General features: G+C 41.5%; 2 protein-coding genes across 2 annotated transcripts; both read left to right on the top strand.

Annotated features, from left to right (window-relative positions):
• Positions 1–1,532: 1,532 nt before the first annotated feature.
• Positions 1,533–2,245, top strand: wu:fc50b12 (uncharacterized protein LOC103911624 homolog). The gene is made up of 3 exons (XM_060930562.1): positions 1,533–1,611; positions 1,698–1,861; positions 2,011–2,245. The coding sequence occupies exons 1-3, from the start codon at positions 1,549–1,551 to the stop codon at positions 2,243–2,245; spliced, it is 462 nt and encodes a 153-aa protein (XP_060786545.1). The 5' UTR covers positions 1,533–1,548.
• Positions 2,246–10,357: 8,112 nt separating this feature from the next.
• On the top strand, positions 10,358–12,964 carry kbtbd7 (kelch repeat and BTB (POZ) domain containing 7). The gene is given in 10 exon segments (XM_060930563.1): positions 10,358–10,368; positions 10,573–10,722; positions 10,724–10,762; positions 10,764–10,822; positions 10,825–11,158; positions 11,160–11,359; positions 11,362–11,470; positions 11,472–11,677; positions 11,680–11,795; positions 12,935–12,964. Coding segments are annotated over 10 exon segments (1,254 nt in total).
• The last annotated feature ends 7,274 nt before the right edge of the window (positions 12,965–20,238 follow it).

Raw genomic sequence — 20,238 nt, forward strand, 5'->3', positions numbered from 1 at the left:
GAAATAAAGTTTTTTCAACTGATTGTCTTCACTTGAACATGTTAAATATTTGATGTCTGAGGAGATGCTGTACTTTTATCCTGTAGATGGCACTATAGCAAAGGCTTATAGTGTGTGGGATAGACTATTTCATTATTAATACTCAGTTATAGTCAAGTTATATTCAATTATGAATGAGAATATGAGGGAGGGCAAATTTACATTCTCTTGGAAATATTTTATAATGCCATTTTTTAAATGACTTTTTAAAAAAAATAATTTTGGTAAATTATTTACTGGTTTAAGTGCAGTAGAGACTTGGAGTGATCTTGTAACATTATCTATTTAATGCTAGAATTCTGATATATTATTTTTAATAATTTCTTACTGGCTGATGTCCATAGCCCATAGTTAAAATAATAACTCCTGTTTTGTTCCCAGAATAAAGTAGTAACTGCAGATGAAGAAGGTTTTAATTATTAGCTGTTACTATACAGTACCTCATATAAAATGTATAAACAATTTAAACATGTGTGCATCTTATATATTCTAAGATGAATCGTAATCAAGTATAAATTAGAAAAACAAAAAAGTTAGAAAAACATTTCACAGTGCAATAATCTAATAAAAGCAACAACCGGGCTTTGTTTACTTTCTAGAAAGTAAACTGATAAGCACGTGTTAATATGTATTAATAAAAGTTCAATATGTCACGGGTTCTCAAAAGACAGTCTGAAGAGGTGAGTTAATGAGTGCAGATCTGACAGGCGAGAATACTAAAGCAGTAAAGATTTGGATTTTTGATCTGGATGTTTTTCTGTGGGAGCAGATTTGAGTTTTGGTTGTGCGTGAAAACGTAGTTTTCTCTCTGTACAGGTGTTGTGTGGTTCTGCTTCTGATGGAGTGATATTTTTACCTGGGGAGTTTCTGATAAAGATGTGTGTGAGGTCCATATCAACATTGTTTTATTGATTTCTATACCTTTCTTCTTCAGAAACTTGACGTGTTTTTGTGTTTTTTCCTGCCTTCTAATTATTATTATTATTATTATTATTATTAGTCTAATTATTACTTTGTTTATTCATGCACAATTTGGTAAGCTTTTGTAATGTCCGTAACAGCACCTTGAACCTGAATATACAGATAATTTGGTACATCAGCGTTTGAGTTGTTTGTAAGGATTTGTGAATATTGTTAACCTTATGTTCAAGATGTACAACGAAAGTGAGAGTCACATGGCATAGCAGTGGACGTGACTGGCTGAGCACAGTTTAAATGTAACCTTAATTTCTAACAGAGCAGATTTGTATTGGACAGTCTCCATGGTGACTCCAAGCCAGTGCAAAATCAGTGGCTGATGTGCAGCAACAAAAAGTAAGTGCTTCAATTTATTTTTGATAAACAACTATAGTCAACATTTTAAAAAGTGTTCTTTGTATGCAATAATACTGAACATGTTTAAAACTGATAATGCAGTGGACTGGAACTGAAACCTGTGAAAGGGGTAGAGATGATGTTATTTTAAGCAACATCAAAGCAGTGCACTTTTCTTATTATTCATGGAAAATCATGGATCAGCAGGTTCTGGAAGCAAGGAACCGTGTGGACAAAATGCCAAGTAAAGCTCAAGAGGTGAGCTGGGTAAAGACTAGAAATTGAGGAGGAAATGAAAACTGAAATGTAGTTATAAATGTCAGTGCAAACGTTGTGTCTCTTAGGATGCTGTGATCAACATGAAGTCTATACAGGACCTCTCAAAACAGCTGGGCTTTGAATGGCCGATTCTTGCATATGAACTGGGTTTCACAAGAACTGAAGTCAGGCAGTTTCATGCCACATCGATGGAGAAGAGGGATCAGGCCAAGAGCATGCTGGAATCCTGGTAGGCAACACTTTAAACAGAATCTTTCATCTGAACACACATGCTTGTAAGATTTTGAAGCTGTACTATTTATTCAAATAATATTCGAATATTTGATATGTACATTATTATAAGAAATGAACAGAAGCGAAGGTTGTCGTATCCCACAGGTATGAGAGGTCTTGGGATAAGCCTAATAAGACTAAAGTGCTGCAGGATGGACTGGAGCGTGCTGGCCGGAGAGACCTGGCTGAGAGGCTGCGCTGTCTTCACTGGGGCCACCAGAAACTCAGCCGCAGAGTCGAGTTGCCCTCTGCCTTCCCCTTTCTCATAACTGTCCAAAAGACTATAAAAAACAAGGAAGGCCTGAGAAGAATTAATGAGCTTAATCGCAGTTACACCTAATATCATTGCTGTGAAAGAATAAAACATATTTAAGCTCTCATATATTCTGGATACTCCAAACATAATTTATATGCATTTATCATGCAGAACACTTTTAATTAGGTAAAAAAAAAAAAAACCTGAATTTTTTTTAAGCTGAAGGACATTAATTATATTGTTTTCACACTGATGCTCAGTTTGCATAGTTTTAATGCTTTCAAATTATTAAAATTTTAGGGCACCTCAGCACCGCTTTTAATGTATTCAAAATAAACTTAAGACCATTCAATCTATTCTATTCTTCTAGATTTTTACTTGACTACTACTTTTTTGGAATACTTTATTAATCACCGAGGGGAAATTTAGGCTCTGCTTTAATCATCTGAGGCAGTGAACATACATGCACAGACAAGTGAGCAATGCCCAGAGCAGTGGGCAGCGCTACAGCATCTGGGGAGCAGTTGGGGATCAAGGGCACTTCAGCCATGTAGAGGATCATTCCCTCTGGTCCAGGGACTCGAACTGGAGACCTTTTGGTCCCAAAGCTGCTTCTCTAACCTTTAGACCAGATAAAGCAGCCATATTTACAGCAAATAAAGTAACATCTATCACATGCAATTGTTTCCATACAACAGGATAGATTGAAAGGCTGGAATAACAATTTGTTGAGTGACCTACAGTGGTGCTTGAAAGTTTGTGAACCCTTTAGAATTTTCTATATTTCTGAATAAATATGACCTAAAACATCGTCAGATTTTCACACAAGTCCTAAAAGTAGATAAAGAGATCCCAGTTAAACAAATGAGACAAAAATATTATACTTGGTCATTTATTTATTGAGGAAAATGATCCGATATTACATATCTATGAGTGGCAAAAGTATGTGAACCTTTGCTTTCAGAATCTGGTGTGACCCCCTTGTGCAGCAATAACTGCAACTAAACGTTTCCGGTAACTGTTGATCAGTCCTGCACACCGACTTGGAGGAATTTTAGCCCATTCCTCCATACAGAACAGCTTCAGCTCTGGGATGTTGGTGGGTTTCCTCACATGAACTGCTCACTTCAGGTCCTTCCACAACATTTTGATTGGATTAAGGTCAGGACTTTGACTTGGCCATTCCAAAACATTAACTTTATTCTTCTTTAACCATTCTTTGGTGGAACAACTTGTGTGCTTAGGGTCACTGACTACGTTTACATGCACGTCCAAATCGAGCTGCTGTCGGTAATCGAGCAAAGGGTCCCAGCAGGGGTGCCAGAGAAATCCAATCCTACATGCACAAGTGAAATCGGGCTATTGTGCAAGGTGCATTGTGCACCCGAGCCACACGTGGCGCTACACGCCCCATCGTGTTGGTACACTTCCGGTTGTCGTCATGAAGAAGAGCTATAGTGTTGCCAGATACTGCTGACGTTTTCCAGCCCAAAACATGTTCAAATCCGCTAAAATGCACTTAAAACCCCCAATCTGGCAACACTAGCAGTTCCGTGTTCAAGCTGTTCGGCTTGCTCTAACAGACTATGGCTACAAACTGTCCGGCGCAGACCACTGTTTTGTAAGAAAACTTATTTTGCACAATAATATTTTTCTAAAGTCCATTTTTTGCTTACAAAAAAATATTTTTTTTTGCTTACAATTTAACTTATGTCTTAATAAACACACAAAAAGTTCAGTTGTTTTGTTTTTATTGACATTCTTCAGATGTTGGACATATATATTACACACACAAATACAATGACTTGTTTATGTACACAATTCACAGCTATGCAACAGCTGTACAGATGTATTTGGTGATACAGTAAGTGAGCTAAATTTTAACAGTGCAAACAATGCCACAAAAAGAAAAGATTCATGCCGTTGTCATGCCGACCGAGGCTGTTGTGTTTCCCGCTTGTGGTCTCGTCACTCGTCACTTCCGGAAGTAGCTCGACAACTAGCTCGATAGGGTATACATGCGCAAAATAGCTCGGCAGAAATCGCATAAACTAGGTCGTGTAGCTCGATTCCGAGAAATCAAGTTCGGTTCAATTTCAGCCGAATTAAGGTGTATACATGGCATTTTGAACTTCGATTTCAGTCGAGCAACGGCAGAAATTCGATTCTCTCTATGTGCATGTAAACGTAGTGACTGTCTTGCTGAATGACCCAGCTTCTCTTGAGATTCAGTTCATAGACAGATGTCCTGACATTTTCCTTTAGTATTCGCTGGTATAATTCAGAATTCATTGACTACGTTTACATGCGCATCCAAATCGAGCTGCTGTTGGTAATTGAGCAAAGGGTCCCAGCAGGGTGCCAGAGAAATCCAATCCTACATGCACAAGTGAAATCGGGCTATTGTGCAAGGTGCATTGTGCACCCGAGCCACACGTGGCGCTACACACCCCATCGTGTTGGTACACTTCCGGTTGTCGTCATGAAGAAGAGCTATAGTGTTGCCAGATACTGCTGACGTTTTCCAGCCCAAAACATGTTCAAATCCGCTAAAATGCACTTAAAACCCCCAATCTGGCAACACTAGCAGTTCCGTGTTCAAGCTGTTAGGCTTGCTCTAACAGACTATGGCTACAAACTGTCCGGCGCAGACCACTGTTTTGTAAGACAACTTATTTTGCACAATAATATTTTTCTAAAGTCCATTTTTTGCTTACAAAAAATTTTTTTTTTTGCTTACAATTTAACTTATGTCTTAATAAACACACAAAAAGTTCAATTGTTTTGTTTTTATTGACATTCTTCAGATGTTGGATATATATATATATATATATATATATATATATATATATATATATATAGATAGATAGATAGATATACACACACAAATACAATGACTTGTTTATGTACACAATTCACAGCTATGCAACAGCTGTACAGATGTATTTGGTGATACAGTAAGTGAGCTAAATTTTAACAGTGCAAACAATGCCACAAAAAGAAAAGATTCATGCCGTTGTCATGATTCGTTGTCATGCCGACCGAGGCTGTTGTGTTTCCCGCTTGTGGTCTCGTCACTCGTCACTTCCGGAAGTAGCTCGACAACTAGCTCGATAGGGTATACATGCTCAAAGTAGCTCGGCAGAAATCGCATAAACTAGGTCATGTAGCTCGATTCCGAGAAATCAAGTTCGGTTCAATTTCAGCCGAATTAAGGTGTATACATGGCGTTTTGAACTTCGATTTCAGTCGAGCAACGGCAGAAATTCGATTCTCTCTATGTGCATGTAAACGTAGTGAGTGTTCCATCAATGATTGCAAGCCGTCCTGGCCCAGATGCAGCAAAACAGGCCCAAACCATGATACTACCACCACCATGATTCACAGACGGGATAAGGTTCTTATGCTGGAATGCAGTGTTTTCCTTTCTCCAAACGTAACGCTTGTCATTTAAACCAAAAAGTTCTATTTTGGTCTCATCCGTCCACAAAAATTTTTCCAATAGCCAACTGGCTTGTCCACATGATCTTTAGCAAACTGCAGACGAGCAGCAATGTTCATTTTGGAGAACAGTGGCTTTCTCCTTGCAACCCTGCCATGCACACCATTGTTGTTCAGTGTTCTCCTGATGGTGGACTCATGAACATTAACATTAGCCAATGCAAGAGAGGCCTTCAGTTGCTTAGAAGTTACCCTGGGGTCCTTTGTGACTTCGCCGACTATTACACGCCTTGCTCTTGGAGTGATTTTTGTTGGTCCACCACTCCTGGGGAGGGTAACAATGATCTTGTGGGTGGTAGAAAAGGGCAACTGGACTTGCTTGAAGATTCTTGAAAACGTTTCACCTCTCGTCCAAAAGGCTTCCTCAGTTCTGTCTGACTAATAGGGAGTATCAGATATTTATCCTCTCCTGGCTCAGAATCAGAATCAGAATTCTGATGACCAGCTCATCTAAGGTGTCACTGAGGCATCATGTTGGTGTGGGTCGCTGGAGGCTGGGTGTGAATGGCGAGTCATTAGGGTGATCAAAGGATTGCCCGTTAGGGTGATCACCCTAACGGGCAATCCTTTGATCACCCTAATGACTCGCCATTCACACCCAGCCTCCAGCGACCCACACCAACATGATGCCTCAGTGACACCTTAGATGAGCTGGTCATCAGAATTCTGATTCTGAGCCAGGAGAGGATAAATATCTGATACTCCCTATTAGTCAGACAGAACTGAGGAAGCCTTTTGGACGAGAGGTGAAACGTTTTCAAGAATCTTCAAGCAAGTCCAGTTGCCCTTTTCTACCACCCACAGTTTACTATGACCTGGATGATTGAGAATCTTCACAGACATGTAACAATGATCTTGAATTTCCTCCATTTGTACACAATCTGTCTGACTGTGGATTGGTGGAGTCCAAACTCTTTAGAGATGGTTTTGTAACCTTTTCCAGCCCAATAAGCATCAACAATGCTTTTTCTGAGGTCCTCAGAAATCTCCTTTGTTCGTGCCATGATACACTTCCACAAACATGTGTTGTGAAGCTCATACTTTGATAGATCCCTGTTCTTTAAATAAAACAGGGTGCCCACTCACACCTGATTGTCATCCCATTGACTGAAAACACCTGACTCTAATTTCACCTTCAAATGAACTGCTAATCCTAGAGGTTCACATACTTTTGCCACTCACAGATATGTAATATTGGATCATTTTCCTCAATAAATAAATGACCAAGTATAATATTTTTGTCTCATTTGTTTAACTGGGTGCTCTTTATCTACATTTACTGTAGGACTTGTGTAAAATCTGATTTTGTTTTAGGTCATATTTATGCAGAAATATAGAAAATTCTAAAGGGTTCACAAACTTTCAAGCACACCATAAACCCGATAACACAGCAATCAATAACCAATCAATGCAATGTACTTCCATGTTGGATGTGTTGCCAAGTGCCCGAAAAACCCTCATATATGGGGTACTTGAATTGATGTTGATAGATTGACACCCCTCCCCCCCACACACAATCGAAAACGAGTGATTGTATTTCCCCACTCCGCCATCTTGAAACTGCCATGTTTGATGTAGCCCGTGTGTTAGTCACCAATCCATGCATCCATTATCTGTAGCCAGCCATCCTGTTCTACAGGGTCGCAGGCAAACCTATTCCAGCTGACTATGGGCAAGAGGCGGGACACACCCTGGACAAGTCACCAGGTCATCGCAAGGCTGACGTAGGCTACGTTTACACTAGACCGTATCTGTCTCGTTTTCTTCGCGGACGCACTGTCCGTTTACATTAACCCCCCTGAAAAAGCGGGGAAACGGGAATCCGCCAGCGTCCACGTATTCAATCTAGATCGTATCAGCTCCGGTGCTGTGTAAACATTCAGAATACGCGAATACGCTGTGCTGAGCTCTAGCTGGCGTCTCATTAGACAACGTCACTGTGACATCCACCTTCCTGATTCGCTGGCGTTGGTCATGTGACGTGACTGCTGAAAAACGGCGCAGACTTCCGCCTTGTATCACCTTTCATTAAAGAGTATAAAAGTATGAAAATACTGCAAATACTGATGCAAATACTGCCCATTGTGTAGTTATGATTGTCTTTAGGCTTGCCATCCTTCCACTTGCAAGTAATAAGTGATATGCGCTGGGATCACACACACAGCGGCTCAGTCCCGAATCGTGGCTTGTTCACTTCACTCGCGCGCTCTGTGAGCTGCGCAGGGCCGGAGTGCGCACCCTCCAGAGGGCACTCGCTGTTCAGGGCGGAGTGATTTGGAGCGCAGGATGCCTGCGGAGCCGAGCGTATCCGCGTATTGGTGTTGCTGTGTGCACGGCTAACGGTTTTAGTGTCAACGCGAATCGTTTTAAGAACGTTAATCTGATGATCCGCTGATTCGACGTAATGTAAACGTAGCCGTAGACACAAATAACCATTCACACTCACATTCACACCTTCGATCAATTTAGAGCCACCAATTAGCCTAACCTGCATGTCTTTGGACTGTGGGGGAAACTGGAGCACCCAAAGGAAACCCACGCAGACACGGGGAGAACATGCAAACTGCACACAAAAAGGCCCTTGTTGGCCACTGGGCTCAAACCCAGAACCTTCTTGCTGTGAGACATCAGTGCTAACCACTACACCACTGTGCCGCCCTAGTCACCAATCCTCCCTCCAAATTATTTAACACAGCATGTCCCCTGTACACCACTACAGCCAACTTACAGGTTTGTTTAGTCTTTATTAAAGTGCTAAGCTTAAATTATATCACATTTATTATTTACAATTTGATAATTTGATAACGAGTAATTACTGACAGTCAGTTAAATTTGTGATATGATCAAAAGTGACTGAAGTTATCTATGAAGGTGCCCACAATTCAGGGTTTGTTCTGGCTTAACTACAAATATCCAAAGACACCAAAGAATCGGATTTTCAGTCTATGTTTCAGGGATCAACAACTGATCCTTAACATGCACAGCAGCAGAAATTCCGACTTCCAGTCCCAAAGCAATTATAACTAGAAAAGCACTCGGAGAGCACAGACCTCCGCCAAGAATCCTTTAAAAAAATCCGGGATCCAGAAGGTGATCCGGATCACCGCCAAAATTTAATGGATTGTTACTTGTGCCCAGTCACACCTCTGGAAAAAAATTTCAGAGCAATCCGTTCATTACTTTTTCCATAATGTTGCTAACAGACAAACCAACCAACAAACAAACAAACCAACGCTACCGAAAACATACCCTCCTTGGCAGAGGTAATAATAATAACTAGAATGCATTTCTGGAGAAAATGTGAAAGTGTGCTTGCTCAGGTGCGCCGCCATGGTGACCTGGCAAGAGAGGCAACCGCACGCCCACACGACAAGTTTTGTGTCAACATGCGAAAGTTTGGCCGAGACACAAGGCAGATTCTCATATGTAGATGACAGGCTGGCAAGGTTCTTTACAGGGACATCCCAGAGCATCACTAACATGAAAATATAGATGTAATTCTAAATCCGTAAAGAGATATGACCCAAAACACGTTTTTTGCTCATTGTGGCGCCCCCTAGTGGCCAAATGACACCAAATTTGATGAGGATACATGAACTGGTGCCGAAAGTCATCTCAACAAATCTGGTCTTGATACGTCAAAGCATTTCTGAGATATGAGCCAAAATACGTTTTTGCTAATTGTGACGCCCCCTAGTGGCCAAATGACACCATATTTGATGAGGGTAGTTTGGATGGTGTCCAAAGTCATGCCACTAAATATGGTCTTGATACATCAAAGCGTTTCCATGATATGAGCTCACTTCCTGTTTGGTGGCTTCACCATCGATTTTGATTGGCTGCCACGGGCGAACACTTCGATGTATGAGAGCGAAACGAATATCGTTCATTAGACATGGACTGGAGACCATGTGTGCCAAGTTTCATGATGATCGGACAAAACATGCGGCCAGGGTTACTCTACCTTCACTTTGGACAAAATTCAAAATGGCGGAAAATCTAATTAGGCGGAGAATGACGTCATAGAGCGCGTTGGAATCGTCTAGCTTCAAGGATTCCAACAGCACCAGACTTATGAAAATCGGACGTGCGGATCAAAAGTTACGTGCATGAACGCATGTAAGACTGTGATCAGTTGGTGGCACTAGATCGTGAGACGTACCAACATGAAACTTGATGAAATCAATCAGGGTCCAGTTCTTTATCAGTGTACCAACTTTCATGACTTTACACCTTACGGTTTGGCCTACAGAAGGAAAAATCTGTTTTTTTGCGTCACGCGCCCATGCATTTCAATGGGGAAAAAATTAATCCTTTAAAAAAATCCGGAATCGAAAAGGTGATCCAGATCACCGCCAAAATTTAATGGATTGTTACTTGTGCCCAGTCACACCTCTGGAAAAAATTTCAGAGCAATCCGTTCATAACTTTTTCCGTAATGTTGCTAACAGACAAACCAACCAACAAACAAACAAACAAATAAACAAACAAACCAACGCTACCGAAAACATAACCTCCTTGGCGGAGGTAATAAACCCCTTCTTATATCAAGATGAGTATTTTTTTTTCGATTATTGTGACCATAATCCAGAGTTGCGCTAAAGAACAGAGTTGTGCTAAGAGACTTTAGAACTTGTGCTAAACGACTTTAGAGTTTTCCTGAAATACTTTTGTGTTAAATAACTGAATACCAACATGGCTGCGCTGTAAGACAAATAAATCTGTCTAGCATTGAGACCTTGTTATAGTGTTACAGCTGGGAATGTGAACTGCAAGCTGCATCTTAAACCAGCAATAGAATTCACAAATCTAGTGGATATTGTTGTTGTGGAGGTAATTCAGACAGGAGAGACATGTAGATGTCATTCTACTCAAAATGGCTTCAGTAAACTCTTTTAGTGGTCCAGAAGAATTCAAGGATTCAAGCCATGCAGTGAATTTAAAGTGACCATCACTGAATCCAAAATGCAAAAGCTTTATTCAGCTGCCAGTATGCTGCAGGTGGAGCACATCAGACATGCCTGTGCTGATTTCATGTCCAGAAGGCTGGACCTGTCTAACTGGGATCTTGAAATTTGCTGACACCTTTGATAACATGGCCCTTTGCTCAGCTAAGTGCCAGTGAAAATGAGCTGTGTGAACTGGACATGAATCAAGTGAAAGAGATTCCCTTGATATTGATTGTGAGAGGAGAGTGTGTGTAGTTGCAATACACGAGATCAAACGTAACCTGCCTCTGGAAACAGAGGATGCACTGCACATGTGTCCAATGGCTCTGTTCACAGAGAAAGACTGGTTCTATTTTGATAGAATTAAATCAAAGTCTTTTATTACAAAACACATTTCAAGTTTACCAGATTTGGCTAGTACAGGAGAGAGTGGTGTGATTTTGATGAACCATACAAAACAGAAAATTGGTTTAAAAAAAAGAAAAAAAAAAGAAATGGTCCTGTTTTTTGACTGTCCAAATCAACTGTTCATGTGTTATGATCCACACTGAAGACATCTACCCCATGTCATCACCTATCGTTAATCTCAGCAATCAGAACCTTCAACATTCTCATATGGAAACTTTTTTAGTCTGCGCCACGCCAGAGAACAACCTTTACATAGCCTCACACCTGTTGAAGCACTTATCAGTGTATAATCCATTGTTGAATTGCTGGCAGGAGCTGGCAGAAAGACTTCTCGACAGAATGATTCATAAATTGGCTACTTCAATGGGTGCAAGTGCATTCTTGGTGGTAGGGACTCTGTATCTGATGCCAGGCTCAAGGAGATTGAATGCTATAGCATTCAGAGGAATCAGTTGCTATTTAAAATGCAACAAGCACCATGAGACCTGTGTCTTTCAGGATCAGATCATCTGCCTTTGTGACATCCCAACAGGCAAAGTGTATAAACTAGTCTGAAGGGATTATAGATGCATCGTGGACATACCGATTGATAGCAGTGCTCTGACCTACCAAGTTGTGCAACACAAAAACAAACTGCTCCTGCTTACTCTTGCCATCGCATCAAAAACAGGCTGGTCATAGATGAGTATGACTCTTCTTGGGACACATGGAAAAATGTGTTCATCATGTTTGGGTACTCATTTGGCTCAAAAAGTCTCTCTGCCCACATTTACATGGCTTCTGCTGACTTTTTATATATATATATATATATATATATATATATATATATATATATATATATATATATATATATATGGGGCGGCACGGTGGTGTAGTGGTTGTGTAGTGGTTAGCGCTGTCGCCTCACAGCAAGAAGGTCCTGGGTTCGAGCCCCGGGGCCGGCGAGGGCCTTTCTGTGTGGAGTTTGCATGTTCTCCCCGTGTCCGCGTGGGTTTCCTCCGGGTGCTCCGGTTTCCCCCACAGTCCAAAGACATGCAGGTTAGGTTAACTGGTGACTCTAAATTGACCGTAGGTGTGAATGTGAGTGTGAATGGTTGTCTGTGTCTATGTGTCAGCCCTGTGATGACCTGGTGACTTGTCCAGGGTGTACCCCGCCTTTCGCCCATAGTCAGCTGGGATAGGCTCCAGCTTGCCTGCGACCCTGTAGAAGGATAAAGCGGCTAGAGATAATGAGATGAGATATATATATATGTGTGTGTGTGTGTGTGTGTATGTACGCCTTACACCGATACGGGTATAACCTAGTGAATAAAAATCAAATAGTCTATAGTTCATGAAGTATTGTATTTGGTAGTTGTCTGTTTGTTATGGCGCTTTGCACGCTTTCTTTCGTAGTCTTCTTTTCTTCTGATGGCAATCCTGCGACAGATGTTAAAGTTCAGAAGTCTCCACTTGCTGCGGTCGTTAACCATAGAACTCCAGTCTTCCAAAGCCTCCTCACGCTTGAGAGCACTCTTGCCCATGTCCTTGTAGCGAAGCAGTGGTCGGCCCACTTTTCTGGCTCCATCAGCTAACTCACCATATAATAGAGCTTTGACTGGGCGATCATCATCCAAACAGCAAACGTGCCCCATCTAGTGAAGGCGATTTCTGACCAGTTTGATCTCAATGTCTTCTACATTTGCTTTATCTAGGACCTTCTCGTTTGAAACAAAGTGGTCCCATTTAATTCGTAGAATGAACCTTAGATGACGCTGTTGTATGGTTCTTAACTGATTTACATGTTTTTGATGAAGGGTCCATGTTTCGTTGCCATACAGAAGAAGAGGGATGACACATTGATCATAAACTTTGATCTTCGTAGTTGTAGTCAGATCTCTGCAATCAAACACTCTTTTCCGCAATTGTCCAACAGCACAAGAAGCACTTTGTATTCGTGCATTGATCTCTTCGTTCATCATACAATCTCTGGAAACATGACTGCCGAGGTACTTGAAGCAATCAACTCTTGTCAGCTTAATATCATCTACAAAAAAGTCAAGTGGGGTTCCAATACTCATGGTTTCAGTCTTGGAGGTGTTGATGCGGAGTCCCATTTTCTTAGATATTTCGTTGTAGGCTGTAAGAAGGCATTGAAGGCCCTCTGCACTGTTGCTAAAGAGAGCTATATTGTCTGCATACTGGGCCTCTTGAATGTACATATACTGGACTTTTGTCTTAGCCTTTAATCTTCACAGATTGAAGAGATCAGCATCGTACCGGAAGCATACTTTTACGCTGCAGTCGGGGGTGATGGACTTAGAAGAGAGTTGGAGAAGTATAGCTGTGTAGATGCCATAAAGGGTTGGAGCAAGTTTGCAACCTTGTTTTACACCACAGTTTTAGTTGAAAGTTTGCGAGAGTTCTCCATCAACAATGACTCTTGCTTTTACATTCGAGCATAGTGCTTTGATAAATCTTGTAAGTTTCATCGGACTGCCAAGCCTTTCCAACATGACAAAGAGCAGCTCACGATTAACACAATCAAAGGCTTTTGTGAAATCAACAACAGCTATATGAAGATCTCTTTGGTGTTCTCGACTTTTTTCCATAATTTGATGTAACATAAAAATACCATCAATCGTACTTCTACCTCTACGGTACCCAGACTGAGATTGTGCGTAAACACGTTCAGCAAGGACCTGGAGCCTCTGAAGGATAATATCTGCAAAAGCTTTCCCAACAACACTGAGAAGAGAAATTCCTCGGTAATTGCTGCACTGGCTGCAATCTCCTTTTTTAAAATCGATGGTAATGTTTGTATCGATGAGTTCCGATGGAAGGTCCTCAGTTGACTATAGATGATTGAAAAAGCACAGCAAAGATGACTTCAAACAGGTGTCACCATAAACAAGTAGTTCTGGAATTATTCCATCAGGTCCAGGACTTTTCCCAAGCTTTATATTATTCAGCGAAGTAGTAAGCTCATCCATAGTGATGGGGCTATCCAGTTCCTCTATTACTGGTAATTGTATGATGTCGCTGACTATGTCCATGTCGATGACGGAAGACTGGTTGAGTAGTTGACTGAAATATTCGACCCATCTACACCTGGTATCATGGGGTGATGACAATAATTCCCCATTTTGAGAGCTGATTTTATGCGTACTTTTGGACCTTGGGCCATAGACAGCGTTAAGTGTAGCATAAAACTCTCAATGGTTTTTCTCTTTGCTGTACTTTTCTGCTTCTGCTGCCTTATTCTGGAACCACTCATTTTTGAGCTTTCTTATCTGTTCTCTGAGGGAATGTCTGTCTCAGTTATGTTTCATTTCCTTGAGAAGACTCTGTATAACCTCATCTTGGTCATCAAACCAATCATGATGTTTCCTTTTCTTCTTTCCAAATATATGTCTTGTCGCCTCGTGCAGTGTATTCTTTAGATCTGTCCAGTGCACATTACAGTTTGACAGTTCCTTTTGTAGAAAGAGATCTAGAATTTCTTTTCTGTCTTCGGTCATGGTGGTGTCTAACTTCCTAGGGAGCTTTGTGTCTTGCCTCTTCTTCTTCCTAACAGACATTTTACACTTGCATATAAGTAGTCTGTGATCAGTGAAGCAGTCAGCTGTAAGACTGACCTTGGTTACTTTAACAAGAGACTTGGCTTTATCATTGGCAAGCACATGATCTAACTGATGCCAGTGCTTAGATCGCACATGCATCCAAGTGTTTTTGAGATGGTTCTTTAACTGAAATGTGGTGCCAGTTATGACAAGTACAGAATTCTAGCAGCATGAGACTGTTTGAGTTCATTTTACCAACACCATGTTTTCCTATTACAGATGGCCAAGATTTCCAATCATTATCAACTAGTGCATTAAAATGCCCCAGGATAATTATGCTGTTATTTTTGGCCCTGGTTATGCACTCTCCAAGATTCTCGTAAAAGTGTTCCTTCTCTTCACTTGTTCTTTGCACAGTTGGTGCGTAGGCACTAATGAGAGTCAGATAACTACTGACATGTCGTGAGTCAATCATTCACAGGAAGAGGATGAATGTTCTTGAACTTATTGGACACTGCAAAACCTACGCCAACTGTTTTATCATGACCACCACTCCAGAAGATTGTGTGACTTCTCTCAACAATATTACCTGAACCTGGCCTTCTCACTTCTGTTAGTGCACATATATCTATTTCTGCTTTCTCGAGTTCTCTGCAAATTATTGCTGTGGCGCGTTCAGGTCTCACAGATGTATCGCTGTCATTTGTTGTACATACGTCCCATGTTGCTAGATTAAAGGAGTTTCGTGGTGACGTTTCGCCAGAGACACTGTACATAGTACAACCCCGATTCCAAAAAAGTTGGGACAAAGTACAAATTGTAAATAAAAATGGAATGCAATAATTTATAAATCTCAAAAACTGATATTGTATTCACAATAGAACATAGACAACATATCAAATTTCGAAAGTGAGATATTTTGAAATTTCATGCCAAATATTAGCTCATTTGAAATTTCATGACAGCAACACATCTCAAAAAAGTTGGGACAGGGGCAATAAGAGTCTGGAAAAGTTAAAGGTACAAAAAAGGAACAGCTGGAGGACCAAATTGCAACTCATTAGGTCAATTGGCAATAGGTCATTAACATGACTGGGTATAAAAAGAGCATCTTGGAGTGGCAGTGGCTCTCAGAAGTAAAGATGGGAAGAGGATCACCAATCCCCCTAATTCTGCGCCGACAAATAGTGGAGCAATATCAGAAAGGAGTTCGACAGTGTAAAATTGCAAAGAGTTTGAACATATCATCTACAGTGCATAATATCATCAAAAGGTTCAGAGAACCTGGAAGAATCTCTGTGCGTAAGGGTCAAAGCCGGAAAACCATACTGGGTGCCCGTGATCTTCGGGCCCTTAGACGGCACTGCATCACATACAGTAGGGTGCATCAGTTGCCCTCACTTTCATAAAATCTGATGCATTTTTGTTTGGATGTTCCTTTTCACCAATAAAGACATCCTGTAAAATTTTTTGGCCATATTCAAAAGTCTAATGGTGGCACCATGAGGTTCATTTTTTGCCAAAAAACGCTTATTTTATGTTTTCGCGTAAGGTTTGAATCACAATGTTGGACTCCATTTATTGATTTCTTGTGACCCAGAGATCATGTTAAGAACCTTTGCAAGGGATTGAGAAGCATTAATGTGATTCATAATACATTTGTATTGTTTAAAATTAGTTGAACAATGATTCAATGAACAGCTAAAACTCAAACTGTGCTTGATAATATATTTAGAATATGTACTAAAAATGTGTATCTAAGATATTTGGTATACTCTATAAGGTGCCATAATGTTTCATGAAAAGTGATCGAAATTTTGTCATAAAAGTCATAAAATAGCATCTTTTTCCATAACTTTGAGCTCCTGGTGCAACCATTAAACTTTTGAATTTTGTCAAAATATTTCACCCAGTGTGTTTTCTTACCAAAAGGAACATAAAAACAAAAATGCATCATGATCAGAGGAACTTTTCATTTTTAGGGGTGCTTCTGTATTGGAAATCACAAAATGGGCTCAGGAATATTTCCAGAGAACATTATCTGTGAACACAATTCACCGTGCCATCCACCGTTGCCAGCTAAAACTCTATAGTTCAAAGAAGAAGCCGTATCTAAACACGATCCAGAAGCGCAGACGTCTTCTCTGGGCCAAGGCTCATTTAAAATGGACTGTGGCAAAGTGGAAAACTGTTCTGTGGTCAGACGAATCAAAATTTGAAGCTCTTTATGGAAATCAGGGACGTCGTGTCATTTGGACTAAAGAGGAGAAGGATGACCCAAGTTGTTATCAGCGCTCAGTTCTGAAGCCTGCATCTCTGATGGTATGGGGTTGCATTAGTGCGTGTGGCATGGGCAGCTTACACATCTGGAAAGACACCATCAGTGCTGAAAGGTATATCCAGGTTCTAGAGCAACATATGCTCCCATCCAGATGATGTCTCTTTCAGGGAAGACCTTGCATTTTCCAACATGACAATGCCAAACCACATACTGCATCAATTACAGCATCATGGCTGCGTAGAAGAAGGGTCCGGGTACTGAACTGGCCAGCCTGCAGTCCAGATCTTTCACCCATAGAAAACATTTGGTGCATCATAAAACAGAAGATACGACAAAAAAGACCTAAGACAGTTGAGCAACTAGAATCCTACATTAGACAAGAATGGGTTAACATTCCTATCCCTAAACTTGAGCAACTTGTCTCCTCAGTTTACAGACTGTTGTAAAGAGAAAAGGGGATGTCTCACAGTGGTAAACATGGCCTTGTCCCAACTTTTTTGAGATGTGTTATTGTCATGAAATTTAAAATCACCTAATTTTTCTCTTTAAATGATACATTTTCTCAGTTTAAACATTTGATATGTCATCTATGTTCTATTCTGAATAAAATATGGAATTTTGAAACTTCCACATCATTGCATTCCGTTTTTATTTACAATTTGTACTTTGTCCCAACTTTTTTGGAATCAGGGTTGTATTATGTGGCTGGTCATAAGTGACTTTATTTATGTACCAGGACAGAGTGACTTGGCAAAATGGCGGCCAATCACTTCGTCGCCATAAGTGAGGAAGAATTACAAATTATAAAAGAAAATGCTGTTCCTAAAAGATGTTTGGTCTAAAACTATTCAAATGTAAGGTGAAATTGTGATTTATTTTATCTGTTTCAAAAAAAAGTATTTTATGTGAGTCGGCATCAATAAGTGAAACAAGTTTGCTCCACGCCATTATTACATTTACATGCCACTTTTGAAGTTTGAAATAAATGATTTTTAAATACATTTTTAAAAATATTTTAAAATAACCACCTGTGTATTTATACTAAACAATTATCCACGTCAGGCTCAGCGAATAACTGTTAATTACATGGTATTTGTATTCGTATTACTGAGTAAAAAGGTACTATGATGATGAACACCATCCATTATCTGTAGCCGCTTATAGGTCACAGGCAAGCTGGAGCCTATCCCAGCTGACTATGGGTGAGACGCGGGGTACACCCTGGACAAGTCGCCAGGTCATCACAGGGCTGACACATAGACACAGACAACCATTCACACTCACATTCACATCTACGGTCAATTTAGAGCCACTAATTAACCTAACCTGCATGTCTTTGGACTGTGAGGAAAACCGGAGCACCCGGAGGAAACCCACGCAGACAAGGGGAGAACATGCAAACTCCACACAGAAAGGCTCTCATCAGCCACTGGGCTTGAACCCAGGACCTTCTTGCTGTGAGGCGACAGTGCTAACCACTACACCTTCGTGTCACCCCATGATAAACACCAGGAGATGATAAATTATTTTCTCAGATTAATGTTGCTAATTTCGGTGGTGTAGTGGTTAGCACTGTCGCCTCACAGCAAGAAGGTCCTGGGTTCAAGCCGGCGAGGGCCTTTCTGTGTGGAGTTTGCATGTTCTCCCCTTGTCTGCGTGGGTTTCCTCCGGGTGCTCCGGTTTCCTCCACAGTCCAAAGACATGCAGGAGATGTTGCCCATTGAAATGTTGCCCATTGTTAGTTGCCCTGAAAAGTTGCCCTGTGTCTCACCTAGTTGCCCGTTGCCAGCAACATTGCTCGGCAACATTGCCCAAAAAGTTGCCCCGTGTATCATCACCATAAGAGTCCTTAGTGTCCAGGTGAGTGAGAGCTGAGTGGAGAGCGGTGGAGATTGCATCATCAGTGGACTGGTTGGCCCGATATGCAAATTGGTATGGGTCCATGGAGGGAGGGAGGATGGATTTGATGTGCTGCATGACTAACCGCTTGAAGCACTTCATAATGATGGGGGTCAGTGTCACAGGGCGGTAGTCAATGAAGCAGGATGGTGAGGCCTTCTTTGGAACAGGGATGATGGTGGTGCTCTTGAAGCAGGTGGGGACAACAGCTTGGCTCAGGGAGGTGTTGAAGATGTCTGTGAGGACATCTGTTACCCCTTTTCCACCAAATCAGTTCCAGGGCTGGCTCGGGGCCAGTGTTGGTGCTGGTTCACAACTCGTTCAACTTGCGAGCCAGCTGAGAACCAGTTTGCTTTTCCATATCTCGGGGTGCTAAGGGGAGCCACGTCATTACGTCGCTGTATATGTCAGTTACGTCGCTGTATACGTCAGTTACGTCGCTGCGTTTGCATAAACCTTGGTGTGAACATCGAAGCAACAACAACACGGAGAAGAAGAAGCAGCAACAACAACAATAATGGATGACTTCATGTTTGTACAGCTGCTGCTTCTTGTCGCTTAAAAATGGCGACCTTTCGAGGTCTTGCTATTGTTGTTGGTCTTAACAACTCCCCCCCCCGCGACGTAAGCGGTTCTTTCCTTTGGCCCAGCAAAGAGTTGGTGCTAGCCTGGAACCGGTTTTTCTGGCCCCAGAGCCAGTTCTTTGTCAGTGGAAACAGAAAACCCGGTTCCAAACTAAGCACTGGCCCTGAACCAGCCCTGGAACTGCTTTGTGGAAAAGGGGCATGTGAGCTCCTCTGCACAGTCCTTTAGCACACGACCTGGAATGTTGTCAGGTCCTACAGCTTTGCGGGTATTGATCCTGGAGAGGGATCTCCTCACACTGGCTGGAGACAGGGACAGCACCTGGTCATCCGGAAAGGGTGATGTCTTCTGTGCAGGCGTGCTGTTGTCGGCTTCAAACCGTCCAAAGAAGTTGTTAAGACAGAAGTTGTTAAGACAGAAGTTGTAAGGACAACAGAGTGATGTCCTTGTCACAGGTCTGTGGTTGAGGTTTATAGTCCGTGATGGTCTGTATCCCCTGCCACAGGCTCCTTGTGTCTCTGCTGTCAGTGAAATGATGGGTTATCCTGCTGCTGTACTGCCTCTTTGCTAGTCTGATGCCACGGGACAAGTTGGCTCTTGCTGATCTCAGACCAGCCTCATCACCTGCTCTGAAAGCAGCGTTCCGGGCTTTCAGTAACCAATAGACTTCTCCCATCAGCCATGATTTCTGGTTGGCCCGTACTGTGATGGTCTTAATGTCTGTGACATCATCAATGCATTTACTAATGTAGGCTGTAACAGTGTCTGAATACTTCTGGATGTTGATCTGGTGGTTGTAAGTGGCTGCCTGCTTAAACATGTCCCAGTCTGTGATGTTAAAGCAGTCCCTAAAGCATATAACAATATTTTGAGTGTGATTTCTTTTCAGATGTCTTACATATTGTAGGATGC

Source organism: Neoarius graeffei, chromosome 9 (genome assembly GCF_027579695.1).
Source record: "Neoarius graeffei isolate fNeoGra1 chromosome 9, fNeoGra1.pri, whole genome shotgun sequence".
Classification (NCBI taxonomy): Eukaryota; Metazoa; Chordata; class Actinopteri; order Siluriformes; family Ariidae; genus Neoarius; species Neoarius graeffei.

Bases quoted from the DNA above. Each gene is read 5' to 3' on its own strand.
- wu:fc50b12 (XM_060930562.1), top strand. From the start codon at position 1,549: ATGGATCAGCAGGTTCTGGAAGCAAGGAACCGTGTGGACAAAATGCCA. The intron at 1,612-1,697 runs GTGAGCTGGGTA...TGTGTCTCTTAG, and splicing joins TGCCAAGTAAAGCTCAAGAG to GATGCTGTGATCAACATGAA. The intron at 1,862-2,010 runs GTAGGCAACACT...CGTATCCCACAG, and splicing joins AAGAGCATGCTGGAATCCTG to GTATGAGAGGTCTTGGGATA.